Raw genomic sequence first — 25,939 nt, 5'->3', positions numbered from 1 at the left:
AGCGAGGTGAGAGAGATGGGGATGCTGAGGCAGCGGGTCCAGGAGCTAAAGGCGAAACTGTCCAAAAACTGCCAGGATCAGCGCGTTGACGAGTTGGAGGCAAAGTGGGTGGGCTCCTGCAACGCACAGGCGGCGTCTGAAGTCGAATGCGACCGCAAAAATCGACCCGTACAGTACAGTGTATCCAATTATAATTATGGAAATTTGCACCCCCGATGAATTAGCTGTGCTGGAAGCTGCTAATTCTGGGACATTAAATGATAATTCATTTCGCACCTAAGAGGCGCTAATATTTATATTCCATTTTTGTGAAATTGTCAGTAGTTTTATTATATTTATTTAGGATTAGAATCAGTCGCATTAATATTATTTTGTTTCATGGTGTGGTGTGTCTTTATGTCATAAATATTTGTAGACTGCGAGCGCAGCTAATATTTCAATTAAATAATTTAAAATGGGTGACAGCATTAACATAAAAATAAATCCAACTCGATCATATAGCCATGCGATGTTAAGGGTTAAGAGAGCCGGTCTTAATGTGTGCCATATTAATGCCCAAACCCTCACACGAAGAATTGAAGAATTTAGATACCTCTTTATCAATTCGAGCGTAGATGTTATATGTGTTTCTGAAACTTGGTTTGTTCCTAATTTATGTGATGTTTTAGTTGAATGTCATGGCTATAATTTGCATCGCTCTGATCGTGATAGTCATGGGGGTGGGGTTGCAATATATGTGAGTAAAAAGTTATGTTCCACGTTTGTATGTAAACACTCAACCAGTAGTGCAATTGAATACTTATTTATAGAAATTAGATGCCAAAGATATGCTGATAATCTACTAATTGGGTGTATATACCGACCTAACTGCCGGATTGACTATGAACAATTTTTAAACATCCTTCCTGACGTGTCATTAAATAATTCAGATGTAATTATAACAGGCGATTTTAATAGCGATATTTTAAGGGAATCCCACCTTGCAGAGGACATGAAATCGCTGGGGATGAAGTTGGTTAACTTTGTGTCCCCTACGCATTTTACCAAAACCCGCTACTCGCATTTAGACTTATTTTTTGTGTCTGATACAGACAAAGTAGCTACATATGACCAACTTATTGTCCCATCGTTTTCAAAACATGACCTCATATACTTGACTTACGCACTTGACCTACAATACCTTGACCATCCAATAGTTTTTAGGGCTTTAGAAATATCAACTATGACCTTTTGGACTCCAACTTTAATTTGTGCAATTGGAATGACATTTATTCCTTTTCCGAAGAAGAGGAACAAGTTAACCTTTTACAAAACAATATTTGTTATTTATATAGCAAAATTATTCGTTTCTCTGAAAAACCATGGTTTCAAAGAAACATCAAAGACGCAATATTACAGCGTGACGGGGCGTACAATAAGTAGAGAAGGTACATGACACCTCAAGCTTACGCAGTGTTCAAGTCACTGAGAAAAAAAGTGACCAAACTTACTGACACCGCCAAGACAAATTTCTATTACCATAAATTCAACATAGCATCTTCCACTGCTCAGACATGGAAAATAATTAAAAACCTGGGAATATGCAAAGTTAAACCAAAACTTGAACAAGACATGAAAGTAAATGAACTTAATAAAAAGTTCTTAAGCTGCACAGTACCTGAAATCACTGAAAATAAATATCTGAACCCACGATTTGTACCTGAAACTGTATGTGATATTGGATTTAAGTTTAAGTGTGATGTCCTTCGAAGTATACTTATAATTAAGAGTGACGCCACTGGGTCTGACAACATAAGCCGTAAATTTATAAAAATTCTGCTGCCTACGTAATATGTTTGTTTTCTAAAACTTCTGTCAAACTTGTGTCTTCGTACCTACAAAATCGTCGTCAATCTGTTGTACTGTCTAGCGTTTCGTCTTCATATGAAAATGTTAATCATGGTGTACCCCAAGGGTCTGTACTTGATCCCTTATTGTTTACCTTATATGTTAATGACCTTCCCAATGCGTTATCTGAATGTAATGTACACTTGTATGCTGATGATGTCCAAATGTATGTGAGTCGTCCTTTAAACAGAATAAATGAATGTATAGATGTTTGTAACAGAGAGCTTGAACGTGTAAATGAGTGGGCCGGCAACAATGGACTTGGGATCAACCCATCAAAATCAAAATGTCTTGTCATAAGTAAAAGAAAGATAATTTTTAACAATTTGCAGCCACTGAGTATGAATAGAACGCCACTTGAGTACGTTGATACAGCTGTAAACTTAGGTTTTACATTCAACAGAACTCTTACCTGGAATGATCATATTACAAAGTCTGTAGGGAAAACATATGGCATAATAAGGACATTATCCGTAACTAAAAATTGCCTGCCCACCCATATACGTTTACTAATAGCTAAAACCTGCATTGTTCCAGCGCTATTTTATGGAGTAGAAGTTTTTTCAAACTGTGACACTACCAGTAAGAACAAAATTAAAGTTCTATTTAATTGCATAGCCAGGTATATAATCAACCTACCACATACAGATCACGTATCCAAATTTACGCTGAAAATATTCGATATCTCGCTAAATGAATGGATAAAGATGCGAGTCTTAATTTTTCTGCAAAAAATTATTTTTCAAATACAACCTTCGTATCTTTTCGAAAAACTTCAGTTTACATCCTCTAAAAGAGCAAACAATCTTACTTGCATAAGACCTAGATCATTGACATCCGAAACACAATTTTTAATTAACGCTATTCGATCATGGAATCAGCTCCCCAACCATCTTAAAAATATTAGCAGTGCCACGCAATTCAAGAAAAAATTATTCACACACCTTAAAAATACTATTACGTAAATTAAAGTAAAAAATGAAGGCGACTTAGGTTAGTTTTTATGAAAATTAGTTTTAAGTATAATGTAACAATTAAATATATGCAACTCTTAGTGACTAGCGCATAAACTTATAAGTTGTAAACTTGTAGCGTTAGGATGAAATTTTATAATAAAATACATATACAAAATATATATTTCTTTTAGTTAAAACCCAGTGCAAAATAAGTGTTTATAGAGCCTCCAATCAATAAACTAATTTACCTTCTTATCCTAAAAGAGAATTGGGTTTAAAATTTTGAGAATCTTGCAATAAATTTATATTTTCGATTTAAGCAAAGTAATTATACAATAAACACGCCCGTTATATTTCAGTCTTGGTAAATCTAGAGAAGACTCAAAATATCCCAAAAAAGGGTATAATAAAGGAGTGTCACATAGCCAGAAACAAAATAATTGGTTGAAACAATTCAAAAAGTAATCAATTTTGTTATTTAATAGAAGTGTGGTAATACTGTAAATTTACAAGTTTTTGGCAATAAACTCATAGAGTTAAAATTGTTTTTTGGTTTCAGAAAGCTGCGATCTTTATTTGTAATTTTTTTCTTTCTAACTTAAAAACATATATATCACCATTATCCTGCATTTAAAATATTTTAATTAGTTTATTAGTCCAGTTTTTATAAGCTGTTTAAGTTTTGGGTAGTGCTATTCGGAGATAGGCCATTGTCGACCACTGATCCACAGCCATCCACTCAGACTTGTATAAGGTGAGCGACCAACACGATTTGCGCCCCTTAATTTATTCCCCTTCAATACATGAAGTCTTTAAATTTTCTTTACGTAAATTTTCCCACAATTATGTTTTATACAGACAAATTGTTAATATAAATCTTTGTTTATTATAGGTGTCGTGTTGTTTAAATTGTAATTTAATAGATGCAAATCTCTACCACCCAACTCATTTTGGAGAGAATTGGCTCAAATCGCGATATATAAGACATTTTCAGATGAAGACAGTCCGATAATACTCAGCTAATACCTGCCGCCAAATACTGATTCTTATAATAATATGCACATACACCTACTACAACAGAAACCGCAGTCGTAAATAGCACCGACTTTGAAGTTAACATATTTAAAAGCCATGGACTTATGCTGAAAATTCGGTTTGCATTAGCTGACATCTTTCGCCGTCGCTTCATAATCATATTTTCTTCGGCTTGCCGCTTTGCGTTTCTATTGAAAAGGATAAATAAATAAAAAATAATTCATTTTATTTTACTTACTCTTGGAAAATAAGCTCTTCAACATCTTTCTCTATTACTGTTAGGCTATACTTATTAGCAAGCTTGCTAGACGTTTTTAAAAGCTTTTCAAACGGTAAATCTTCTGGTAGCTAAAAAATACAAAAATTTGCTGATAATATATGTACTATGACTTTTAGGGAAAAACATACAGTTGATAAAATACAATGAACTGATGCCATATCACATTCCTCCTTCAGTATTTCATTTGATCGATACAGTAGAATCGCAGCTGTTACAAATATAGGCGTATAAATAGGCGATGCTAGGAAATAGTCATATAAACGGACTACAGTTTTGTAGGAGTTTAAACTGTGTCCAAACCAAGTCAAATACCATGGCAACGCGAACAAAGTTCCTACCGTTGAGTTTTGCAAGAAGTTATACAGTTCTAGGTTTTCAAACTTTATGACAGGCCAAATAAACATAAGACGCCTTTGTGTGGCTTCCATTGTCTCCTGCATACATTCGGAAAAATGCTTTGTAGAGAGCTGTTCCATTATGGCATAAGCGATTTCTTCGCCAGCTACCAACAAAAATGTTACAGCCACATCGTGATAGCCTTGATAGTACCTTAAATTAGGATACTTTTGGATTACCCTTAAAATTAGAACAGTAAGTTGATCTTGCAGTGCAATGCGTTGTTCATATGGAATACCAGGTGGAAAACGCTTTAAAGAGCGATTTACATCTAGCACTACCTGATTGTATTCAGGATGGTTTTGCAACTCTTTAAGGGATGGAGCCCGTTCCAGACTGGTCACGTCGACACCTGCCAACTGCGGCCACAAAATTCTCCGCAAATGGTCATTGACCAATCCGTAGGGCGACAAAGACAACTTCACAAGCGCATCCAAAGCCAGATTTTTGTCAATGCTTTGTTCAATTAATTCTTCAATCTCCATTCGTTTTCTGTGTTCCTCATCACTTTCGGGTGCTTAGAATAAATTAAATTTTGGTTATGATTACAACATACAAATTAGTTTCACATACATTTTTCAAACCTAAGGGGAGGCTGATCAATATTCAAATAACCAACATTGCTCATTGTTTACAAGTGGTTCAGCATTCAAGATGTAAATAAACTAACACCAACGTACTTATAATTTGCTTCAACAAATCGGAATTTTTTTTTAAGAAATAGCATTCTTTAGTTCAATAAGGGGTGTGTGTATAAATATCCGATACATCATAATAACAAATTTTCGATGTTTATCTTACGAAAAAAAATTTTACGATATTTTTTGGTCCGAAATGTCCAATATTGATATGCGTCAAGCTAGCTACGGTGACTTAGCGGCGATTGGGGAGCAATAAAATTAGGAACACGGGGAATTTTTTTATTATTTAATTTTCTCAGTATTTGGGCACGTTAATTAAAAATTGTGAATGAAAAAATATTAGGAAATTAAATATCTAACAATATTTTTATGATTTGAGAATATAAGATTGTCTGCAAGTATGTATTTAAAACATGCATTTGAAATATCGGGTCTCTACGCCTATATGCACGCTTCTTGTCAGAAAGTTTCAACTTCTAATTTTCCATAAATATATGGGGGTCCATAATTAAATTACAAAGGGCACATATTGTAGAGGTTGTGCCAATATACACGGTACATTAAGAAAATTTCTTAACAGTGGGTGGGGTAAAAAGTTCAAAGATAAAGCGCTCAAGCTAGATTCAGAACCACTGCACAAGAAATGAACAACAATTCGATGCCCTCTTTCTACACAGTCCATCCGTTGGATTCGGTTGAAATTTTTGACAAATGTGAATTTCCGATTTTCACAGAGCACATCCACCTTCAAGTTTCAAATTTCAGGTGATCTGAACAGCTGTGGCTTTTTAAAACATAAACAAAGTCTGCAGGTCAACCATCTTTGTTAATGTTGTAATGAGCCACAGCTGTTCAGATCAGCTGATATCGGAAGGTGGATGTGATTTTTGTAAACCGGAGTTTTACTTTTTTTTTAAAATCAAAACGGTTTTTCACGGGTGGACTGCGTGGAAAGAGGGCTGCACCGCAGAAAAATCGGCTAACTATCGCATTAATTAGTCTGCCAAAGTCTGTCAAATTTTAAGAGCGGACTAACTGGGAAATTTTTGGAACGGCAAAACCTTAGGGACCATCCCTTCAACGGATGGTGGAAGGTGGATGGATCTCTGTGGAAATACGATAAAACTAGGATATTTTTGGAACTGCAAAACCCTATGAACCTTACGTTCAACGGGTGGTGAAAGGCTGATGTATCTCTGTGTAAATAGGCTATGAAATGCAATCCATGAAATTAACCCCATAAAAAATATGCCATCTTCGACACTAACTTTAATTTAAATAATATAAATTGTGCCTAAATGCAGATTTAATATCTCACTTGTGAATTAATTAAAAAAAAATGAATTTTATTTTTTATTTCATTATTACAAATTTTTCATATGTCGAACTTTTTATTCACTGGTCACTACTTGCCAATGTGTTCTTTCGTTTTTCGGTTGCACAATCGGGCTGCCTGGCATTGGTGAAATTTGTCAATTAAATTGAAATTGGAATTCTGCAGAATTAAACTTCCGCCGGAAATTGATGTTTACGTTAGCGGACTTGGTGTTCCCTTTTTGGGGCTCTGGCGTTTACAATATCGGCTTGAATGCTTAGAGAGTCCATTTGAAGCGGAGAGTGTGAAACTGATCTGGGTGGGAATCGATTGGAGGAGTTGTTTAAAGAAATAGCTGACGGTTTAGTCCCGGAGTCAATCAGAGTTATTTGGAAAGCTCTTGGCTCAAAGTTTTATGTAAATTGGGCAAGGGCCCCTAAGTAATGGGTCATATAACTTGCACGTATTCTCATTAAAAAATTACAATTTTTGAAAAAGAAATGTACAATTTTTTATGCGCAATTCAAAACCTTTCAGTTTCTCGTTCACAGGCCGGTGTGACCGCGTGAAAAAACGGAACGTTTGAAGACACTTTATTTTCGAGAAACTGAAAGGTTTGAATTGCCTTTAATAAATATGTTATATTTTTTAATTGCCCTATTCAACGAGAATGCTATTTTTGGCACAACCTCTATTATTTAAAATAAAAGTTTGCGTCGAAAATGTTAATGTCATGGATGGCATTTCACATTGTGATTTGTGTCTTGGTACCCAGTGGTTCTGATTCTTGTTTGAGCGTTTTATCTTTCAACTTTTTAACACCACCCACAGTTAAGCAGGTTTCTCGAAAACTGACGGTATCATTACCTTCAGATTTTCACGTTTCTTAGACGATCCCCAATCTGCCTATGTACCATGCATATTGGCACAACTTGTATGGGAAAAATCAGAGGTTCATTCACTGTTAGGGGATTTTCTCACAAACTGTCGGATTCCTCTTGATTAAACTTTTTAACGCTTAATAGAATTGTTTAACGTGCTAATTGGCAAAACCTCTGTTAATAGGCGAAATAGTGGAGACACGAGTTTTCCATTACATATTTTAGATACTCGCAGACTTTTAATATTCTCAAATCAAATATATATCGTTAGATATTTTATTTATTAATATTTTCGCATTCACAAATTTTAAATTACGTTAATAAATAATGGGAAAAAAAAAACCACCGCGTTCCAATTTTCAATCTTCCCCAATCGCCGCTAATGTCCCCTGCAACTCTCTTCTCACGCACTCCTTTCCTGCAAGCCCGTTGGGATTTAATTATGTGTGAAACTCCAATTTTCACAGAGTACATCCAACATCCACCTTCCGATAACAGCGGGTATGAACAGAAGTGGCCCTTTCAATACATAAGCAAAGATGGTTGACGGATTAATTTTGTTTATGTTTTTTCGAGCCGCAGCTGTTCAGTTCAGCTGTTGTCAAAAGGTGGATGTGCACGTCAGAAATCGAAATTTCACATATGTCAAAAACTACCAACGTTTCCAATGGATGGACTGTGTGGAAAGAGGGCATAGGTCACCGAAGCTCTTATTGGCATATGTTTATGTCCTAGACCCACACGATTCACCATACAACATCTTTTTCAAAGATGGTCCATAATAGCGTATTTCTACAGAGATCTATCCATCTTCCACCATCCATTGAACGGATGGTCCATAAGGTTTTGCCGTTCCAAAAACGTCCCAGTTAGTCGGCCGCTAATTGAATTGACATGGCGGTTTCTTTGTTTCTGTGAACCAGAGGAGTAGACGAAAAAAAATGGGGGCATGGGATGTTAACGCTCTCCCAGGCAGCAATTTGAATACAGAGAAGATATAAGCCATTATTCAAGAGATCAGATAACAAATTTAACAACTAATTATAGCCTTAAAATAAATAAAAGCCGGAAAATGTATTTATAAAGGAGTTTAATAGAGTTAAAGACCCCACTCAAAAAATCCGCATACGCCCCTGTGACTTTTGATGAATGGTGTTTCTGTAGAAACTCCAGTCCACCATCCATCAAACATCCCGACCGTTTCGCTTGGATGGGCTCTGTGGGACTGGGTTAATATTAAATTAAATTCAAAGGCAACTATGTCTCCAAAAAATCCCGAAATAGCCAAGTAATGGATGAGTCTTATCAACTTTTTAGCTTATTTAATTAAGTCAAATATTAAAGTGTTTTTTAATTAAAAATGTCAGCTTTTTTCCACCAATCCCATTATAGTATGACTACTTGCGTTGGCTTTTAAAGGACACAAATGTATATCAACAAGATACCTTTATCAAAATTTTGTTTAATTGCCTGATTCCATTAGCGCATTAAAACGCATTTAGAGTTATGCGCAATTATTTACACAGGGACTCCCATAAGAGTAAATGCCTCATCTAAAATAATTGCGATGTATAATAGCGATTAATATTAATTTGCCCCGAAGTTTTTAGAAATATACCGGAATATACCGATATTTAACGTATATGCCACCACTCCAACACTACAACAGGAAAATTCATTCCCATATACGGGGGTCTTTGCTCTTTTTTAGAAACTGAGGTGGTCTTCTTAGCAAACTCCGTCATACAACACCATCAGATTCCCGTCTTTTTCGTCCAATTGGAAAATGCCTCGATAGCATTATGGATATCCTCCTAGGCATTAATGAGTTCCGTAAACTCACTCATATTCGACTCGCGAAAACTCATAATTAAACAAACCCATTTCAGCTATGTCGGAGAACCATTATCTAAATACTAAGTGCGCCAATCGTATCTGGCTATTAGACTTTATTTGCACTTGGGTTGCTTATAGCCATTTTTAATTATAAAATTATGAATATTAAACGACAATTATTTAGTAATTAGATCAAAATATACCTAATATACTAGGTGAAAAGGCATAAGATACGAACAGCAGATGACGGTCGAATATTTTAGAAAAATTTGGGACGGCAAGTGCGTATTAAGCACCGTCATACCCGGTAGAAGGTAAACGGTAAAATAATAATATGATATAACTTTTAATTCCAATAATAATTTTTCACAATCGAATTGGACTTTCATAGATTTCTGCTCATTCAAAAAAGCATAAAATGCTAATTAAAATGATCTGAAATGGGTAGCATTAATAAGCGCTGATTAACTTAAAATAAATTTATTCTGGCGTAATACTTTAATCCGTAGTTATTTAACTTGAAAATATATTAAGGAAACGTAAATAGCCCTTAAATATGTATATCACTTTTTACGGTAGCTTTAGTCGTTTCGAAATTGTGAACTTGTGAAATCTTGCTTTTTATCCGTTTTCCCGATAAACTAGTAGGCTTTCCAAAAAGTAGTAGAACCAAAGTTTTTCAGCTCCAGCTGCTTAACACAGTAAAATTGGTTTCACGACTTTATAACATCGCTTTGATACGCGCTTACAAACCAAAAACGGAAAAATGTTCTCATTTGAAAAATGCTGTATTTGTCTTGTTTATTGAATATGTTTTTAATGAAGTATCGGATTGAGATAAGTGTCGTTGGGCGCGTATTTAATGCCAGAATTCAACCATCCCATAAAAGTAAGACTTTTTGCGTCATCGGCACTAACAGCTCCAGTATAAGACAAACATTTTTTTTGCACTTTAACTACTATTTCTACGAAACCAAACGACTTTCTTAAACTCTTAGTATGCACAAACTCTAACTACTAACTAATATATACCTTTTGATTGCTATATCATTTATAAGGTAGGAAAAAGCGATGAAGTTCTTTCTGAAGAACCTCCAAGTAGAGCTTGGCTCCGTTTTGATTTACACATCATTTATTAAGATCGGACTGTTCTCAGCTTACTCCGATCATTGCGGCTTTATATACGTAGTATTTTACTTGCGCCATCGTCACTACATGTACTGCCGTCCATAGGGAGTCCTAACAATTTTCTTTAAATAATTCCTTTTCCAAAGGATTGCAGTTTTAAACAGCGCGGCTTATAAACATTATTGGTTCCGCAATATAACAAAACACACTTCTGGGCTCAATTTATCACAATTCCAACAGGATATCTGGTTTCGCAAAATGGCTAACACTATTGGCTCGTGATCTTCTGCAGATTCCTTGTTTAAACAAATCTCATAAATATTTTTTATTTATACGAAAGGCGTTTTATAAGAAATGCTTCTAAGTTCGTTATAAAACAGTTCATGTTTTTATCGAATCGATATTGAGCTGAAGAAGTTCGTGTCGAAGACAACTTTTTAATTTTTTTGTCGGTTTGCAAAAGCGTATTCACCAATTCATCCATACTCACTTGGAAGGAATCAAAAGTTTAATTATCTCCCTGTTTATGCTTCGCTATTTGACGTCTTAAGTCAACGTCGTTGCCATAATCTTCATACTTTTCTCGAAATGCTAAACAAAATGTTTCCCACGTGCCAAAACCAATATCTCGCTCTTCCCGATAAGAGATAGTGCAAATTATCGCAAACAAGATGAAAATCGTTTCCTAAAGTTCGTTCTTACTTCCACTTACCATACAACATATAAACTGGTCATTTCATATAACGAGTTTGGACACACAAATTTCATAGCGGGAGGCCCTACGGGCTCTCAACAGCAGGCCCCGGCGCTTCTGGTGCATTCGTGTTTTTTGCTCTCTCATTCTTATTCTCATTTTTATGCTCGCGCACTCATTGCACGAGTTCAACCGTTCAGTCGCACAGAGGCGCATTTTAAAGAAGGTTGCCCTGCGCTTGAATTGGTCTTGGTATGTATGCGTGATCATGCATTCTCATACACGGGATTATCTGTGCATCAAAAATATTTTGTCTTCTGCTACTTTTCAAACTTGGTACCCTAAGAATATGGGCGTATTTACTATTGGGTTATGATAAAAATATTAATATTATATGTTATAATATATTTTATATTTATTGTTTACAAATTCAAATCAGTGGTAGCAGTAAAATGTTTTACATATGTATATATGTATTCGAATTAATAGAAATCAGTCCACCGAGATGGGAACAGGGCATATCGCAGTCGTGTCACACCGACTGCTCTTCAAACTAAATCAGCTCTTGTCGATGCTTTGCGAGCGGATGGTGCCCTGCATACTTTACCGAAGATTGCTTTTAAGAAGAGCGGGCTTTTAGGACACTTGTTTCAAATGTTATGTTTAGTGATCTTTGGTTGATTTATTTTTTAATGATTCGCAATGTAATTAATTAATTGTCTTTAAACAGTTCGTTATAATCCAAGATATTGGTACAGTTAAAATTATAAAATTATTATTATTAAAATATTATTCAGGCAAATAATTCAGAATTTTATATTTGTTCCATTTACTTTTACAAAATTTTATAAAAAAGTATTTTAGAAGTTAAAGAATTTGCGCAGCAGGTAAGCCAGATCGGGAAAACCATGTGTCCGCCGTTTCAAAATTTTAATAATGATCATCAAACTTGGGAGCGTATCTTCAACAACTAAGTCATCACTTTGCCGCTTTGTAGTATGCAAATTAAGTTTATCACCAGTGTCCGCGCCAAGGAGGGGACACTGTCCAAATTATTCGTTAACAGTCGAGAGCAGTTATGTCCAGATGAACTCTCATCTCGCTCTCGGTCTGTTAACAGTCTCCACCCCCGCTCTCCTAGCATTAGATTTAAGTAGAGTTAAGGAGTTATAATTTCGAAGCCACTAAGTGAAGTTGTGCAAGTTATGTGAAATAAGTTATATTGAAATAAAAATCAAAGTGAATAAAAAGGAACCCAACGAGTCGCCATTTCCTTCATCACCTCCAAGGGCAGAAATCCGCCACCCCCCCCCAGCTTTTCATTTTTTGGTCCTTCGAGCCGGATCGATCTGCAATTCCCAGCGGCACCGGTGGATTTTCTTCAATTTTAAGAACAAAAAGATAAGTACGATTTTTACTATTTCCAACCGATCGCCATTTTGCGACTCCACGGTTTTCTTTTTTTCCATTTCCATTTTTTATCCACATACGTACATTCCACATACGTACATTCCAAAATATATTCACATACGTACGTTCCAGAAACATATTTACATACGTACATTCCAGAAACATATTTACATACGTACATTCCAGAAACATATTTACATACGTACATTTCCGAAAATATATTCACTTACGTAATTTAAAATAATAATTTTACATATCCACATTTGCATATTCGTGAAACATATACATATACGAAAATAAAATACAATACAGTCCACAAACAACAAACATTTCCAGCAAACATCCCAGCCATCCCAGTTTATGTGTGTTAACAAATAAACGCAAAGTGATCACACATATTTCAAATTAATTTTATCTTTGTCAAGTATTTGTTTACATAAACAACATCAAACAAGTGTATGTGAGAAATAACCAGACATATCAAGAGGGCTACGCACGACACGACGGAGCAGAAAATAAATTTAATAACGAAATACTCCAGCTCCACTTGCGTTTTTTTTGTAAAGTTATTTCCTTATACATATATACATATATACATATATATCCCAAGCTTGAGCAACCAATTCCACTTGGGACAGTGGAAACATTCAACAGGTTTATTGTTGCATTCCATTCATTCCGTCAAAGCTTGAGCGACCAAATCCACTTGGGACAGTGGAAATATTCAAAAGGGTTATTGTTACATTCCATTCATTTCGTCACATATAAAACGCTATATATTGGCATATATTAATATTATTGATTATTATTTATAAACATCAGTGCGCCATTCCATACAAAAAAAAAATAATAAATAACTCAAGCAATAATAAACAACTCAAGTAACCTGAGGGCAAACAAAGCATAATTAAACAATAAAAACGACATTATATATATAAATAATACACCTTAAAAATTGTTTTGTTGTGTTCCAACTAACATTGTTTATTAATTTTTTCCTATCGAGTTACCAAGTAGTCATTGGCAAATCCCACAGCAGCGTGACTATTCTGGATATATACAATTTATCTTTTTTGATATATTTCCTATATGCTTTGTTCCAAAAAAATTGCCATTCATTCCATTCCATAAATTCCAGGTTTTTTATTTACTGCTTATTAAACCAATTAATAGTAAAAATAATTTTTGCATCAAGATCAATACGAGTCCATTGATTTTAATATAAAATTGATTTTTATTTTTACTGCGAATAGAGGCAATTTCCTGATCCTTATTCTAGCATGCCCATAGGGGATAAGAAAAATTTGAAGACAACCCCGCGGGTAAGCTTAGAGCGACCACGATCAGCGTCCCCTCGTGTGTCTCAGGGTAAACAAGAACCCAAAGCGTTGATTTCCAACGCAAAAAGCGACAGCTCCTTGAACGCTCCTGTAGTTCCACAAATAAAAGTCACGCGATCCAGCGTAAAGATGGCCCAACGCGACGCAGTTTTAGACAAATTTATTTCGATCTCTGACCGTCTGAGCACATTTGAAGCCAGAATAAACGTTTCAGGGGCTTCAGATCCTTCGGTCCACACGTGCCAAGTTCGACGTGATCAAATCAAGGCATTATGGGACAGGGTAGAGAACGAGTACGAAGTATGTTCAGACGCAATTCTTGCGGGGGGCGGGGAGGCGCATGCAATGTTAGAACTTCTGCAAGCCAAATATGAGCATTGCTATGAAGTTTACGAATCCTGTACCGCGAAACTCAGTGAACAAATTGAGCGAGTGAAAACTCAAACGGCCAACGCCAATTCCAACACCCTGCCCATTCCGTTTTCGTCCGGTTGCCGACTACCGCCATGCGACACTGAGGTTTTCGAAGGAGACTATTTGAAATGGCCAACATTTAGGGATCTTTTTACCGCAGTTTATGTCAACAATACTAGGTTGACATCGGTCGAAAAACTTTTCCATCTCAACGCTAAAACTAGCGGCGAGGCTAAGGCAATCGTATCCAAATCCCCTCTTACAAATGAGGGTTTCAATTCAGCTTGGGAAGCACTTCGAGACCGTTTCGAAAATAAGAGACTGCTAGTAAATAGCCAACTCAAACTGCTTTTTAATTTGGGTTCCGTAAATACCGAATCTGGCCAGGCACTGAAAGAACTACAGAGCACAATCCAAGGGTGTTTGATAGCGCTGGCTCATTCCAACATTTCCACAGAGAACTGGGACTGTCTCCTGGTATTCCTGTGCGCCAGTAGATTGCCGAAACTGACCCTTTCCTTATGGGAGCAGTCCCTTTAATCCAAGTCCGACATTCCGACCTGGGATGAAATAAACACGTTTCTTAGCGAACGATACCGAACGCTAGAGGCGATTGAGGATATGAAACCCAGCCACAGCAATCACTCTACCGCTAAGAGTCAACCCGTTCCCAGGAAGCTCAACTCTTTCGAAGCCAAGGTAGTTACTAAACCAAAGAATTGCGACCTGTGCTCAAAAGAAAGTCATCCAGTGCGCTTATGCCAGCGCTTTCTCCAGATGTCTGTGGATCAACTTCCGCAAGTAGTTCGTCTGCAAGCCCTCAAAACCCAGCGGTGCAAGGGGCCGCCACCGGTCTAGAAAATCCGCCCAGTGTGCAGAACTATTTCGCAACCGGTGCTAGAGCGGTTTTGCTAGGCACGGCCATTATTGATATATGCCACTTGGGAACGAACTACAGGGCTCGTGCTCTAATAGACTCGGGTTCTGAGGCAACGTTTATTTCGGAACGCCTGTTCAATCTGATTAAGCTGCCATTCCGACTTATCCAAGCCCAAGTTTCGGGCTTAAATCAAACCGTTTCCGCTCAGGCGACCAAGCTCTGCCATTTTTCTATTCGAGCCCCTAATAAGCCAGGTTTCAGCTAGAAACCACAGCTTACGTCTTGCCCGAACTGGCTGGAATGCTTCCGTCGTACCCAATTCCACGAGATGCGCTGGTTGATTTACCGGCCATCCCCCTGGCAGATCCAACATTTTTAGAGAGTTCCCAGATAGATGTTCTGATCGGAGCCGACATTTTACCGTCCGTGTTGCTGAGCGGCACGCGCACCAACATTTGCGGCTCTCTGCTAGGACAGGAGACTATTTTCGGCTGGGTGCTTACCGGCCCAGTGTCCAATGCATCAGTCCAAAAGCGGGTAGCAGCTTTCACGACCCAGATAACCGAAACAAGTGACAGGGTCTTAGAAAAACTTCTCACTAAGTTTTGGGAGGTGGAGAATATACCAACAAGGAGGGTAAAGGAATCCGATTCCTATTGCGAGAGCTCCTTGAACGCTCCTGTAGTTCCACAAATAAAAGTCACGCGATCCAGCGTAAAGATGGCCCAACGCGACGCAGTTTTAGACAAATTTATTTCGATCTCTGACCGTCTGAGCACATTTGAAGCCAGAATAAACGTTTCAGGGGCTTCAGATCCTTCGGTCCACACGTGCCAAGTTCGACGTGATCAAATCAAGGCATTATGGGACAGGGTAGAGAACGAGTACGAAGTATGTTCAGACGCAATTCTTGCGGGGGGCGGGGAGGCGCATGCAATGTTAGAACTTCTGCAAGCCAAATATGAGCATTGCTATGAAGTTTACGAATCCTGTACCGCGAAACTCAGTGAACAAATTGAGCGAGTGAAAACTCAAACGGCCAACGCCAATTCCAACACCCTGCCCATTCCGTTTTCGTCCGGTTGCCGACTACCGCCATGCGACACTGAGGTTTTCGAAGGAGACTATTTGAAATGGCCAACATTTAGGGATCTCTTTACCGCAGTTTATGTCAACAATACTAGGTTGACATCGGTCGAAAAACTTTTCCATCTCAACGCTAAAACTAGCGGCGAGGCTAAGGCAATCGTATCCAAATCCCCTCTTACAAATGAGGGTTTCAATTCAGCTTGGGAAGCACTTCGAGACCGTTTCGAAAATAAGAGACTGCTAGTAAATAGCCAACTCAAACTGCTTTTTAATTTGGGTTCCGTAAATACCGAATCTGGCCAGGCACTGAAAGAACTACAGAGCACAATCCAAGGGTGTTTGATAGCGCTGGCTCATTCCAACATTTCCACAGAGAACTGGGACTGTCTCCTGGTATTCCTGTGCGCCAGTAGATTGCCGAAACTGACCCTTTCCTTATGGGAGCAGTCCCTTTAATCCAAGTCCGACATTCCGACCTGGGATGAAATAAACACGTTTCTTAGCGAACGATACCGAACGCTAGAGGCGATTGAGGATATGAAACCCAGCCACAGCAATCACTCTACCGCTAAGAGTCAACCCGTTCCCAGGAAGCTCAACTCTTTCGAAGCCAAGGTAGTTACTAAACCAAAGAATTGCGACCTGTGCTCAAAAGAAAGTCATCCAATGCGCTTATGCCAGCGCTTTCTCCAGATGTCTGTGGATCAACTTCCGCAAGTAGTTCGTCTGCAAGCCCTCAAAACCCAGCGGTGCAAGGGGCCGCCACCGGTCTAGAAAATCCGCCCAGTGTGCAGAACTATTTCGCAACCGGTGCTAGAGCGGTTTTGCTAGGCACGGCCATTATTGATATATGCCACTTGGGAACGAACTACAGGGCTCGTGCTCTAATAGACTCGGGTTCTGAGGCAACGTTTATTTCGGAACGCCTTTTCAATCTGATTAAGCTGCCATTCCGCCTTATCCAAGCCCAAGTTTCGGGCTTAAATCAAACCGTTTCCGCTCAGGCGACCAAGCTCTGCCATTTTTCTATTCGAGCCCCTAATAAGCCAGGTTTCAGCTAGAAACCACAGCTTACGTCTTGCCCGAACTGGCTGGAATGCTTCCGTCGTACCCAATTCCACGAGATGCGCTGGTTGATTTACCGGCCATCCCCCTGGCAGATCCAACATTTTTAGAGAGTTCCCAGATAGATGTTCTGATCGGAGCCGACATTTTACCGTCCGTGTTGCTGAGCGGCACGCGCACCAACATTTGCGGCTCTCTGCTAGGACAGGAGACTATTTTCGGCTGGGTGCTTACCGGCCCAGTGTCCAATGCATCAGTCCAAAAGCGGGTAGCAGCTTTCACGACCCAGATAACCGAAACAAGTGACAGGGTCTTAGAAAAACTTCTCACTAAGTTTTGGGAGGTGGAGAATATACCAACAAGGAGGGTAAAGGAATCCGATTCCTATTGCGAGAGCAATTTTCTCCAAACCACCACTAGAGACGCAAGCGGGAAATACGTGGTAACGTTACCGTTTCGCGAACCCGAAAATTTCGGATCCAAATTGGGGCACTCGCGATCCATTGCCCTAGCTCAGCTTCTTAGGAACGAAAACCGTTTAAAAAGAGACTTTCCACTAAAAGAGCAATATGACTCAGTCATTCAAGAGTATTTGGATCTGGGTCATAGGAGAGAAGTTCCCCCGTCTTACGATACTCCAAACTATTATCTTCCACACCATGCTGTGATCAAACCCGAGAGCACCACCACCAAACTACGCGTGGTATTCAATGCTTCTAGCCCTTCAGCAAATGGGACAAGCTTGAACGATATTCTTCATGCTGGTCCAGTCCTACAATCTGATTTAACCATTCAGATCTTGAAGTGGCGTTATTTCCAGTACGTGTTCAGTGCAGACATTACAAAAATGTACCGTCAAATCTGGGTCGATCCCAAGCACACGCCGTTCCAAAGAATCTTATTCCGAAACAAAGAAGGAGAAGTAAGCGATTTCGAACTAAAAACCGTCACCTTTGGTGTCAACTGTGAACCGTTTCTGGCACTTCGCGTACTCCAACAATTGGCAGACGACGTAGAAACGGAGTTTCCTAAAGCAACCAATATTATTCGGCATTTTATGTACGTAGACGATGTTCTGGCAGGGGCCAATTGCATACAAGAGGCTCGACTTGCTATCAGCGAGCTTTGCCACGCTTTTAACCTTGCCGGGTTCCCGTTGAGAAAGTGGACAGCGAATCAGAATAGCATACTCGAAGCTATCCCTAACGAACACCTACTCCACGATGACTTTCGCGATCTCAATTCCGAAAGCACTACCAAAACACTTGGGGTTCGGTGGAATGCGACCTCGGACGAGTTCTATTTTGTTCCACCGCTAGTTTCGATTGAATCTACGTATACGAAGAGAGAGGTTCTTTCCCAGATCGCGAAACTTTTTGACCCCGCGGGATGGCTGTCCCCGTTTATTGTCCGCTCAAAAATCTTTATGCAAGAAATTTGGTTGCAACAGTTGGGCTGGGATGAAAATATCCCCACAGAAATGAATCAAAGATGGCAAGAGTTTTTGCGCAGCTATTCCGAGCTCAAGCAAATCCGTATTCCTAGGTGGGTTGGGTTCCAGCCAGAGGTGAAAGTCGAGCATCATGGGTTTTGTGATGCGTCGCAGAAGGCATATGGGGCCGCAATATACTTGCGGGTTGAAGTAAGACATAATATTATGACACATCTGCTTACCGCCAAGACCCGAGTCGCACCTGTTAAAACGGTGTCCCTTCCACGGCTCGAACTGTGTGGGGCCTTGTTGTTGTCAGAAATGATCGCAGCTATCCTTCCGAATATGCAAATTTCCAATTCCGACATTTTCTGCTGGACTGATTCCACCATCGTCCTCGCATGGTTGAACAAACCGGCATGCCAATGGGCCACGTTTGTAGCCAACCGAGTGACCAGGATTACTCAGGTGACGAGCGCTGAGCATTGGGCGCATGTGCGATCTGAACACAATCCCGCGGACCTAGCCAGCCGAGGAGTTTCGCTGCAGGATCTGGTTCACAGCCAACTCTGGTGGAAAGGACCGGACTGGTTACAACAGCCAAAAGGCCAGTGGCCAACACAGGGGCTTGCGACTCCAGTTACAGACTTAGAGCAGCGTGCTGTGAAGGTCAATTTCGCAAAGGCCCTATCCGACGATTTTCTGGAACGATTCTCCAAATTGGACAAGGCTCTGCGGGTCCTTGCGTACGTGTTACGGTTCACTCAACGCTGCCGCAAGATGCCGAGGGGCCCAGCTGACCGGCCTACAAAGGAGGAGGTCCGAGAAGCTGAAAGAGCCCTTATTCTATATGCTCAACGTGAGGAATATACCCAAGAGCTTAAATTCCTAAACGATAAGTGTCCAATTCCAGTGTCCAGCCCGATAGCCAACCTGTTTCCATTCCTAGACCAGCACGGCCTTTTAAGAGCATGTGGTCGCATTACTGCCTCAACAGCATTTCAGTATGACGAGCGCCATCCTATTATACTGCCATATAACTGTAGGCTTTCTTGTCTGCTAGTCCTTTTTTCACACCAGATTTCCCTGCATGGCGGCAACCAACTAGTGGTACGCCTCATTCGATCGAAGTATTGGATTCCTAAACTCAAGAATCTGGTAAAAGCTGTGCTAAACTCCTGTAAGGTGTGTACTATTTACAAGAAGAAATTACAGACGCAATTAATGGGCGATCTTCCGACCGATCGAGTTTCCTTTTCCAGGCCTTTTACATATACTGGCATTGATTATGCAGGCCCATTTGAAATAAAAAACTATACAGGCAGAGCATGCCTCATTACCAAGGGATATGTTTGCGTGTTTGTATGTTTCTCCACAAAGGCGATCCATTTAGAGCCTACTTCCGACCTCACAACCGAGAAGTTCCTCGCAGCCTTTGCCCGATTCGTAGCGAGGAGGGGTTGTCCTCAGCGGTTTCATTCGGATAATGGCAAAACCTTTGTGGGGGCAGCGACTCTACTTTCGCGTGATTTTATGCAAGCGATCAAGGAGTCTGTGACTGATGCCTATAGCCATCAGGGACTTTTGTGGCGTGAAAGCTGGAGTGAAAAGCTTTAAAACACTTTTCTACAAGTCGACGTCAAGTCGGAAGTATACGTTTGAAGAGCTCTCTACCCTTCTTGCCAAAGTTGAAGCGTGCCTTAACTCCAGGCCACTGTCTCCCATGTCCGAAAATCCTTCTGATTTGTTGGCGTTAACGCCAGGCCACTTTCTGATTGGGGGTCCGTTGCTTTCCACAGCTGAACCCGAAATTAAGGGCGATGCTAAGTCGATTATAAATCGCTGGCAACATTTAAAGGCCCTGCATCAGCAGTTCAGTGCGCGATGGAAAGAGGAATATTTAAAGGAACTGCACAAGCGCAATAAGTGGCAGAATCCGTCCAAAGATATACAAGTCGATGATATGGTGGTAGTCAAAGAAGACAATATGCCATCAAACGACTGGCGGCTCGGCAGAGTTGTATCTGTCTTTCCAGGGGCCGATAGTAGAGTTCGCGTAGTAGAAATCCGTACCGCTCGAGGAATTATTAAACGTCCCGTCCATAAGCTAGTACTTCTTCCTATGGAGGCCAAGGCAGCCTCAGTACTTCCAAAATAGTGCCTTCTGTCCTCATGCTCCAAAATTCGTTCACGATTGACACTAAATGTACTTATCATTTATTTTTTTTTATATATTAAAGCATTAAATCCATGGCTCCACGACCTCGCAGCGCCCAAACTCTGGACGACAGACGTTCCCGAGGTACTCGATCCTACCGCTGCCGAGTCTGTCGGGGAATCCATCCGCTACGGAAATGCAACAGGTTTCTGAGGCTCAGTACTGAAAAGCGGCTACGCGCCGTTATCATTAACAAATACTGCGCTAATTGCCTGGCACATCAGCACTCCGAAGAAGTATGTCGCAGCGGAGACACGTGCAAAAAATGTGGGCAGGACCACCACACGTTGCTCCATATGCGCGAGTCTTCCAGTTCGCGACGCCAGTCAATTTCTCCAGTGCGACCTTCGGTAACTGCATCACGACCATCAGCTTCCGGCTCACGCTCTCGGGGTCCAACACCCAGCTCGCGGAATCGTTCCCAGCATTCCGACCAGGCCGAAGCGCCAACTTCAGCTCCATCTGTGGCGTCTCTGTTGCAGCATCGGAGTGTGCAAATCATCCCGACGGCCATCGTGGTTCTCGACACAGGAACCAATAAATACGAGACGGGTGCCCTGATCGACCCGTGCTCCCCGGTGAGCACCATTGATAGATCGCTCGCTGCGGCGTTCCGGCTCCCCACGACAAGCGTCGGAGACCAGACGGTCTGTTCGGCGACGATAAGGTCACGAACAGGCACCTTCAAAATCGACGTAGTGCTCAAGGTCAGCCCCAACTTCTCCACTCGCACTCCAATCCGTGCACTAGCCGACGATGTTCGCGCTAGGTTTAATGATATCCGTCTTGCTGATGAACAGTTTCATCGCCCGGCGACGATATCCCTGGTGTTGGGCTCTGACGTCTATCGTGACGTCATCCAACCCGGGTTCCTAAATCTGGATGAGGGGCTGCCTGTCGCACAAAGCACTGTGTTCGGCTGGATTGTCTCGGGATCCTGTAGACAATCTTAAGGCGCCAGACGTGTGGAAAACTTGGTTGCTACGTTTGCCGTCGCAAGGGGGGGAGAATGTCCGCGCCAAGGAGGGGCCACTGTCCAAATTATTCGTTAACAGTCGAGAGCAGTTATGTCCAGATGAACTCTCATCTCGCTCTCGGTCTGTTAACAGTCTCCACCCCCGCTCTCCTAGCATTAGATTTAAGTAGAGTTAAGGAGTTATAATTTCGAAGCCACTAAGTGAAGTTGTGCAAGTTATGTGAAATAAGTTATATTGAAATAAAAATCAAAGTGAATAAAAAGGAACCCAACGAGTCGCCATTTCCTTCATCACCTCCAAGGGCAGAAATCCGCCACCCCCCCCAGCTTTTCAACCAGTAATTTTGTTAAAAAAATATATTTTTTATTTTATGTAATTTGGTGTTAAGCCTTTTTATTTAATTTCACAAGTACAATATACTTTATTTTTCACATTCGAGTTTTAAACTTCCGAACTGTTTCTTGATCAAAGATGGACTGCCGGCTTAATTCTAAAATCTTATCCAACGAGCCTCAGCCAGAAGCTTTTCTTTGAGCTTCTAGAACTTTTTCTTTTGTTTAGAATATAAGCTTAGGATAAAATCATTGCTCACCGATGCAATTTGTTTGGGCTTGGATCGCAATAGTTTGAACTTACAACGCAATTGATTGGGCTTCGAGTGGAAACTTATGTTTACTTTAAGTTTTGTTTGTTTATCTTGGTAGGGAAACCAAGAGCGGACCCCAAAGATAAAGGCATGGGCAAAGACAAAGGCAAATGCAAAGGCATAGGCAAAGATTGTTTAAATTGAATTTTGAAAATTGTTTATTTATTCCATAAGCGGTCCGGTTTCACGGGTTGGTTAACTCTCCCCCTTCTAAAATGGATCGCCCCGATGCATTATGAATTTATTTTAAGCGTTCTATTAGTTTTGAAAAAAAACATTGGTCTTGGTTTGTATCTTTTTCTTTAAAAGTTTATTAGTGGTTTGTATTTTCTTCTATTAAAATTTCTTCTTGGTTTGTACTGATTTTTAGTTCTGGTCGTTGTTGTTTGGTTACAAAAATAAAATTTCTGTATATTATATAAAGTAATAATATTAAAAATATAATGATAAAAATTAATAATATAAAGGAAACTGATATTTTGGTATTATTAATTTTTATAAATAGATTGATAATGTTTATATTGTCAAGAGTTAGCTCCGAATTATTTGAAGCAATATATTCGGAAATGTCATAGTTTATGACATATAGTTTATGAGCTATATAGTTTAATATTTTGTTTTCGCTGTTAATGTAAGTGTTGTTATTTATAATAATTGAGTCATTGAACAAAATTAATTAAGACCTTTTAATTGAGTTTTGTCTACTATATTTGTTCCTGTTATTAAAATGGCACCATCCTGTAAGATATCTATTTTATTATTAATTTCTCTTATTTTATAGCAGATGGCTTTTTCGCCGCTTAATAATTTTATAAAACAATTTTTTTTTTTTTTTTTTTACATATGCATTTTATTTATCGAATCTTCTCAGAATTGAGACTAACAATAAGTATATAAATCTTAAATTAAAACTATATCTGACAGTCAAGATGACTGACGCGAGATGAAAGGGCTCTAATAACAATTGCTGAGCTGGAAGGTCATTTCGTTGTAGTCGGGTCCGGTTTGGAACCCTTACTGGGCCCCTGGCGAGCTGGTTTGGATGAGAAGTTAGTTTGGTGTGGTAGGACGCTTTTTGTTTTGATATTTCATCTTTTACGGGTAGAATGCCAAGTTCTCTGTTTATGTTGTCGTTCCGAACATACCAAGGTGCCCCAGTGATAGTTCTCAGGATTTTTGATTGTGCTCGCTGGATAATATCGATGTTACTGCTGCTCGCAATTCCCCACAATTGGGAGCCGTAAGTCCAGACTGGCTTAAGCGTTGAATTGTAGAGCAGGACCTTGAAGTCTAGGCAGAGGGGGGAGCGAGCGTTTATGAGCCAATAAAGGCTATTGGATTTTAGTTTTAGATGAATTTTCTTAGCATCGATATTTCTCCGCCATGTAAGTCTCCTGTCTAGGTGGACGCCAAGGTACGTTGCATCGTCAGTTATGGAAGTGGCGTGTTGTTTAGAGTTAGCGAGGGACACGTTTGTCTGTTAAGAGTAAACGTTATGTGTTTACACTTTTGCGCATTCATTTTTATACACCAGTCTGATAACCACCTCTCCACTACCACGAGATGATCAGCTAGTAGTGCTGTTGCCTGAATTGGGCATTTGGACCGACTTAGGATCGCGGTATCGTCTGCGAATGTAGAAATAGTTAGCCGCTCGTTCGTGGGAATATCTGCGGTGTAGAGGAGAAATAGAGTTGGACCAAGGGCGCTACCTTGTGGAACTCCAGCCTCTATCGTGTAATCGTCGGATATTGTAGTGTTGCATCTCACGGCGAAGGCTCTGTTGTAAAGGTATGACTCAAGTATCCTGTAAGTGTTTTCCGGCAGTAACATTCTGATTTTATGCATAAGGCCATCGAGCCAGACTCGGACGAAAGCCTGCGCAACGTCAAGGAAAACCGCGCTGCAGTATTCCCGAAACTCGAATGCAGTTCGTATTTCTGTTGTTAATCTATTGACTTGCTCTATTGTTCCATGGCTTTCTCGAAAGCCAAATTGATGTGCCGGAATAACGTTGTGCTCTTTCAGATGTGGGATTATGCGCGTCAGAAGGCATTTTTCGAGCAGTTTTGACAGACACGAGAGTAAACTTATCGGTCTGTATGAAGCTGGTATTGTATGATCTTTTCCTGGCTTTGGGATCATTATGATTACCAACTTTTCCCATTTTTTGGGAAGTAGCCAAGTCGTGTAATTCCGTTAAAGAATTTACAAATTACCTCAACTGCACAGGGAGTTCAATGAGCATCTTAGGAGTTATTTGATCACCTCCTGGGGCCTTTTTTGTTTTTAATTGCTCGCTGATGACTTTTGCAACTTCGTTGGGTTGAAACAGAATCGGCGACGTCTCAGTTCCAATTTGAATTGACGGCGACGGTAGTGTGAATGAGTTATTTGCAGGGTTTGGCTGAAAACATTTCGAAGGTGTAAAGCAAATGTACAAGCTCTGTCTTTGTTTTTTCTGGCCCAGCTGCCTGAAGAGTCTCTTATGGGAGTTACTGTTTCAGCCGGCGCACTTAGATTTCGGTGGGCCCTCCACAAGGGATGCTTGGTGCTGGTGGGTGAAAGTTTCTCAATGTACTGGCGTTGTGCCTCGTGCCTTAGAGCCCTGGTAAGTCTGCGACCAGCTTCCTTAAGGCTATGCTTTGAAGATGGCGATCTGCTGGTTTGCCAAGCACGCCTCAAACGTCTTTTCTCTAAAACAAGCTGTTCGACTTCAAGGTTAGTCTTGTGCTGGTGTTTGTGCCCATCCCTCCCTTGCGGTGTAGAGACTTTGGCTGCTGCGACGAGTACAGACTCCAGTGCATCGGCATAGCAGTCGATGTCCTCCTTGATGTTGAGCTGAGGAGTTAGTTCAATGTGGGAACTAACGTATTTTTTGAACTTCAGCCAATTGGTTCGATGCGACGTCAGCCTGCCAGGGTGCTCGAATAGTTCCAGGTTTTGAAGAAAAGTTTTTAGCACTGGTGAGTGTTCCGATGATAGATCCAAGAGCGATTTTGCAGATATTAGATTGCGAGGAATGTTTTTTGTCACAGCAAAATCAATTAAATCAGGTAGTTTCCTAGGATCTGTAGGCCAGTATGAAGGACTGCCTGGTGAAACGTAGTCCAGTTTGTTGCATGTTTTGATGAGTGCATTATACAGTTGCCTTCCTTTGGGGGTCACAAGGCGGGATCCCCAATGTGTGTGCTTGGCGTTGTAATCACCTGCTGCTATAAATCGCTCTCCAAGTGAATTGTAGAAGTCCATGAATTGGTCTTCGGAGACTGTAAAGCGGGCTGGGCAGTAGACAGCGGCAATGGCAAGGTTGCAGTTGCCCAATTGTAATTTTATCTTATTAGGATGCCGGTTCCGCCGTGTGCTTTACCATCTGGATGATCGGTGCCGTAGAACGTGAATACCCGTATTTGAAAGTT

The 25,939-nt window shown here is 40.2% G+C and overlaps 1 protein-coding gene and 1 pseudogene across 2 annotated transcripts; one reads left to right on the top strand and one right to left on the bottom strand.

Annotated features, from left to right (window-relative positions):
* Positions 1 to 3,706: 3,706 nt before the first annotated feature.
* LOC128263905 (TBC1 domain family member 20) lies at positions 3,707 to 5,332 on the bottom strand. 2 transcript variants are annotated; one of them, XM_052999182.1, is made up of 4 exons: positions 5,128 to 5,331; positions 4,287 to 5,071; positions 4,117 to 4,226; positions 3,707 to 4,066 (listed from the first exon to the last, which is right to left on the bottom strand). In XM_052999182.1, the coding sequence occupies exons 1-4, from the start codon at positions 5,180 to 5,182 to the stop codon at positions 3,859 to 3,861; spliced, it is 1,158 nt and encodes a 385-aa protein (XP_052855142.1). In that variant the 5' UTR covers positions 5,183 to 5,331; the 3' UTR covers positions 3,707 to 3,858. The 2 variants fall into 2 exon arrangements, with proteins under 2 accessions (XP_052855142.1, XP_052855143.1); XM_052999183.1 differs by having other exon boundaries at positions 3,924 to 4,226; positions 5,128 to 5,332.
* An 8,554-nt stretch (positions 5,333 to 13,886) lies between these two features.
* LOC128263915 (uncharacterized) lies at positions 13,887 to 20,296 on the top strand (annotated as a pseudogene).
* Positions 20,297 to 25,939: the final 5,643 nt, after the last annotated feature.

This window comes from Drosophila gunungcola, unplaced genomic scaffold (genome assembly GCF_025200985.1).
Source record: "Drosophila gunungcola strain Sukarami unplaced genomic scaffold, Dgunungcola_SK_2 000026F, whole genome shotgun sequence".
In the NCBI taxonomy this organism is placed as follows: domain Eukaryota; kingdom Metazoa; phylum Arthropoda; class Insecta; order Diptera; family Drosophilidae; genus Drosophila; species Drosophila gunungcola.
The sequence above is the reverse complement of the archived record's forward strand: the minus strand, read 5'-3'. Positions and strand labels throughout refer to the sequence as shown.

What these genes read in the sequence shown, in the direction of transcription:
- LOC128263905 (XM_052999182.1), bottom strand. Translation starts at nt 5,182, where the DNA reads ATGAGCAATGTTGGTTATTTGAATATTGATCAGCCTCCCCTTAGGTTT. An exon ending in TCCCCTTAGGTTTGAAAAAT is followed by an intron (nt 5,072 to 5,127) that starts GTATGTGAAACT and finishes ATTTATTCTAAG; the next exon opens with CACCCGAAAGTGATGAGGAA. An exon ending in TTCATTGTATTTTATCAACT is followed by an intron (nt 4,227 to 4,286) that starts GTATGTTTTTCC and finishes TGTATTTTTTAG; the next exon opens with CTACCAGAAGATTTACCGTT.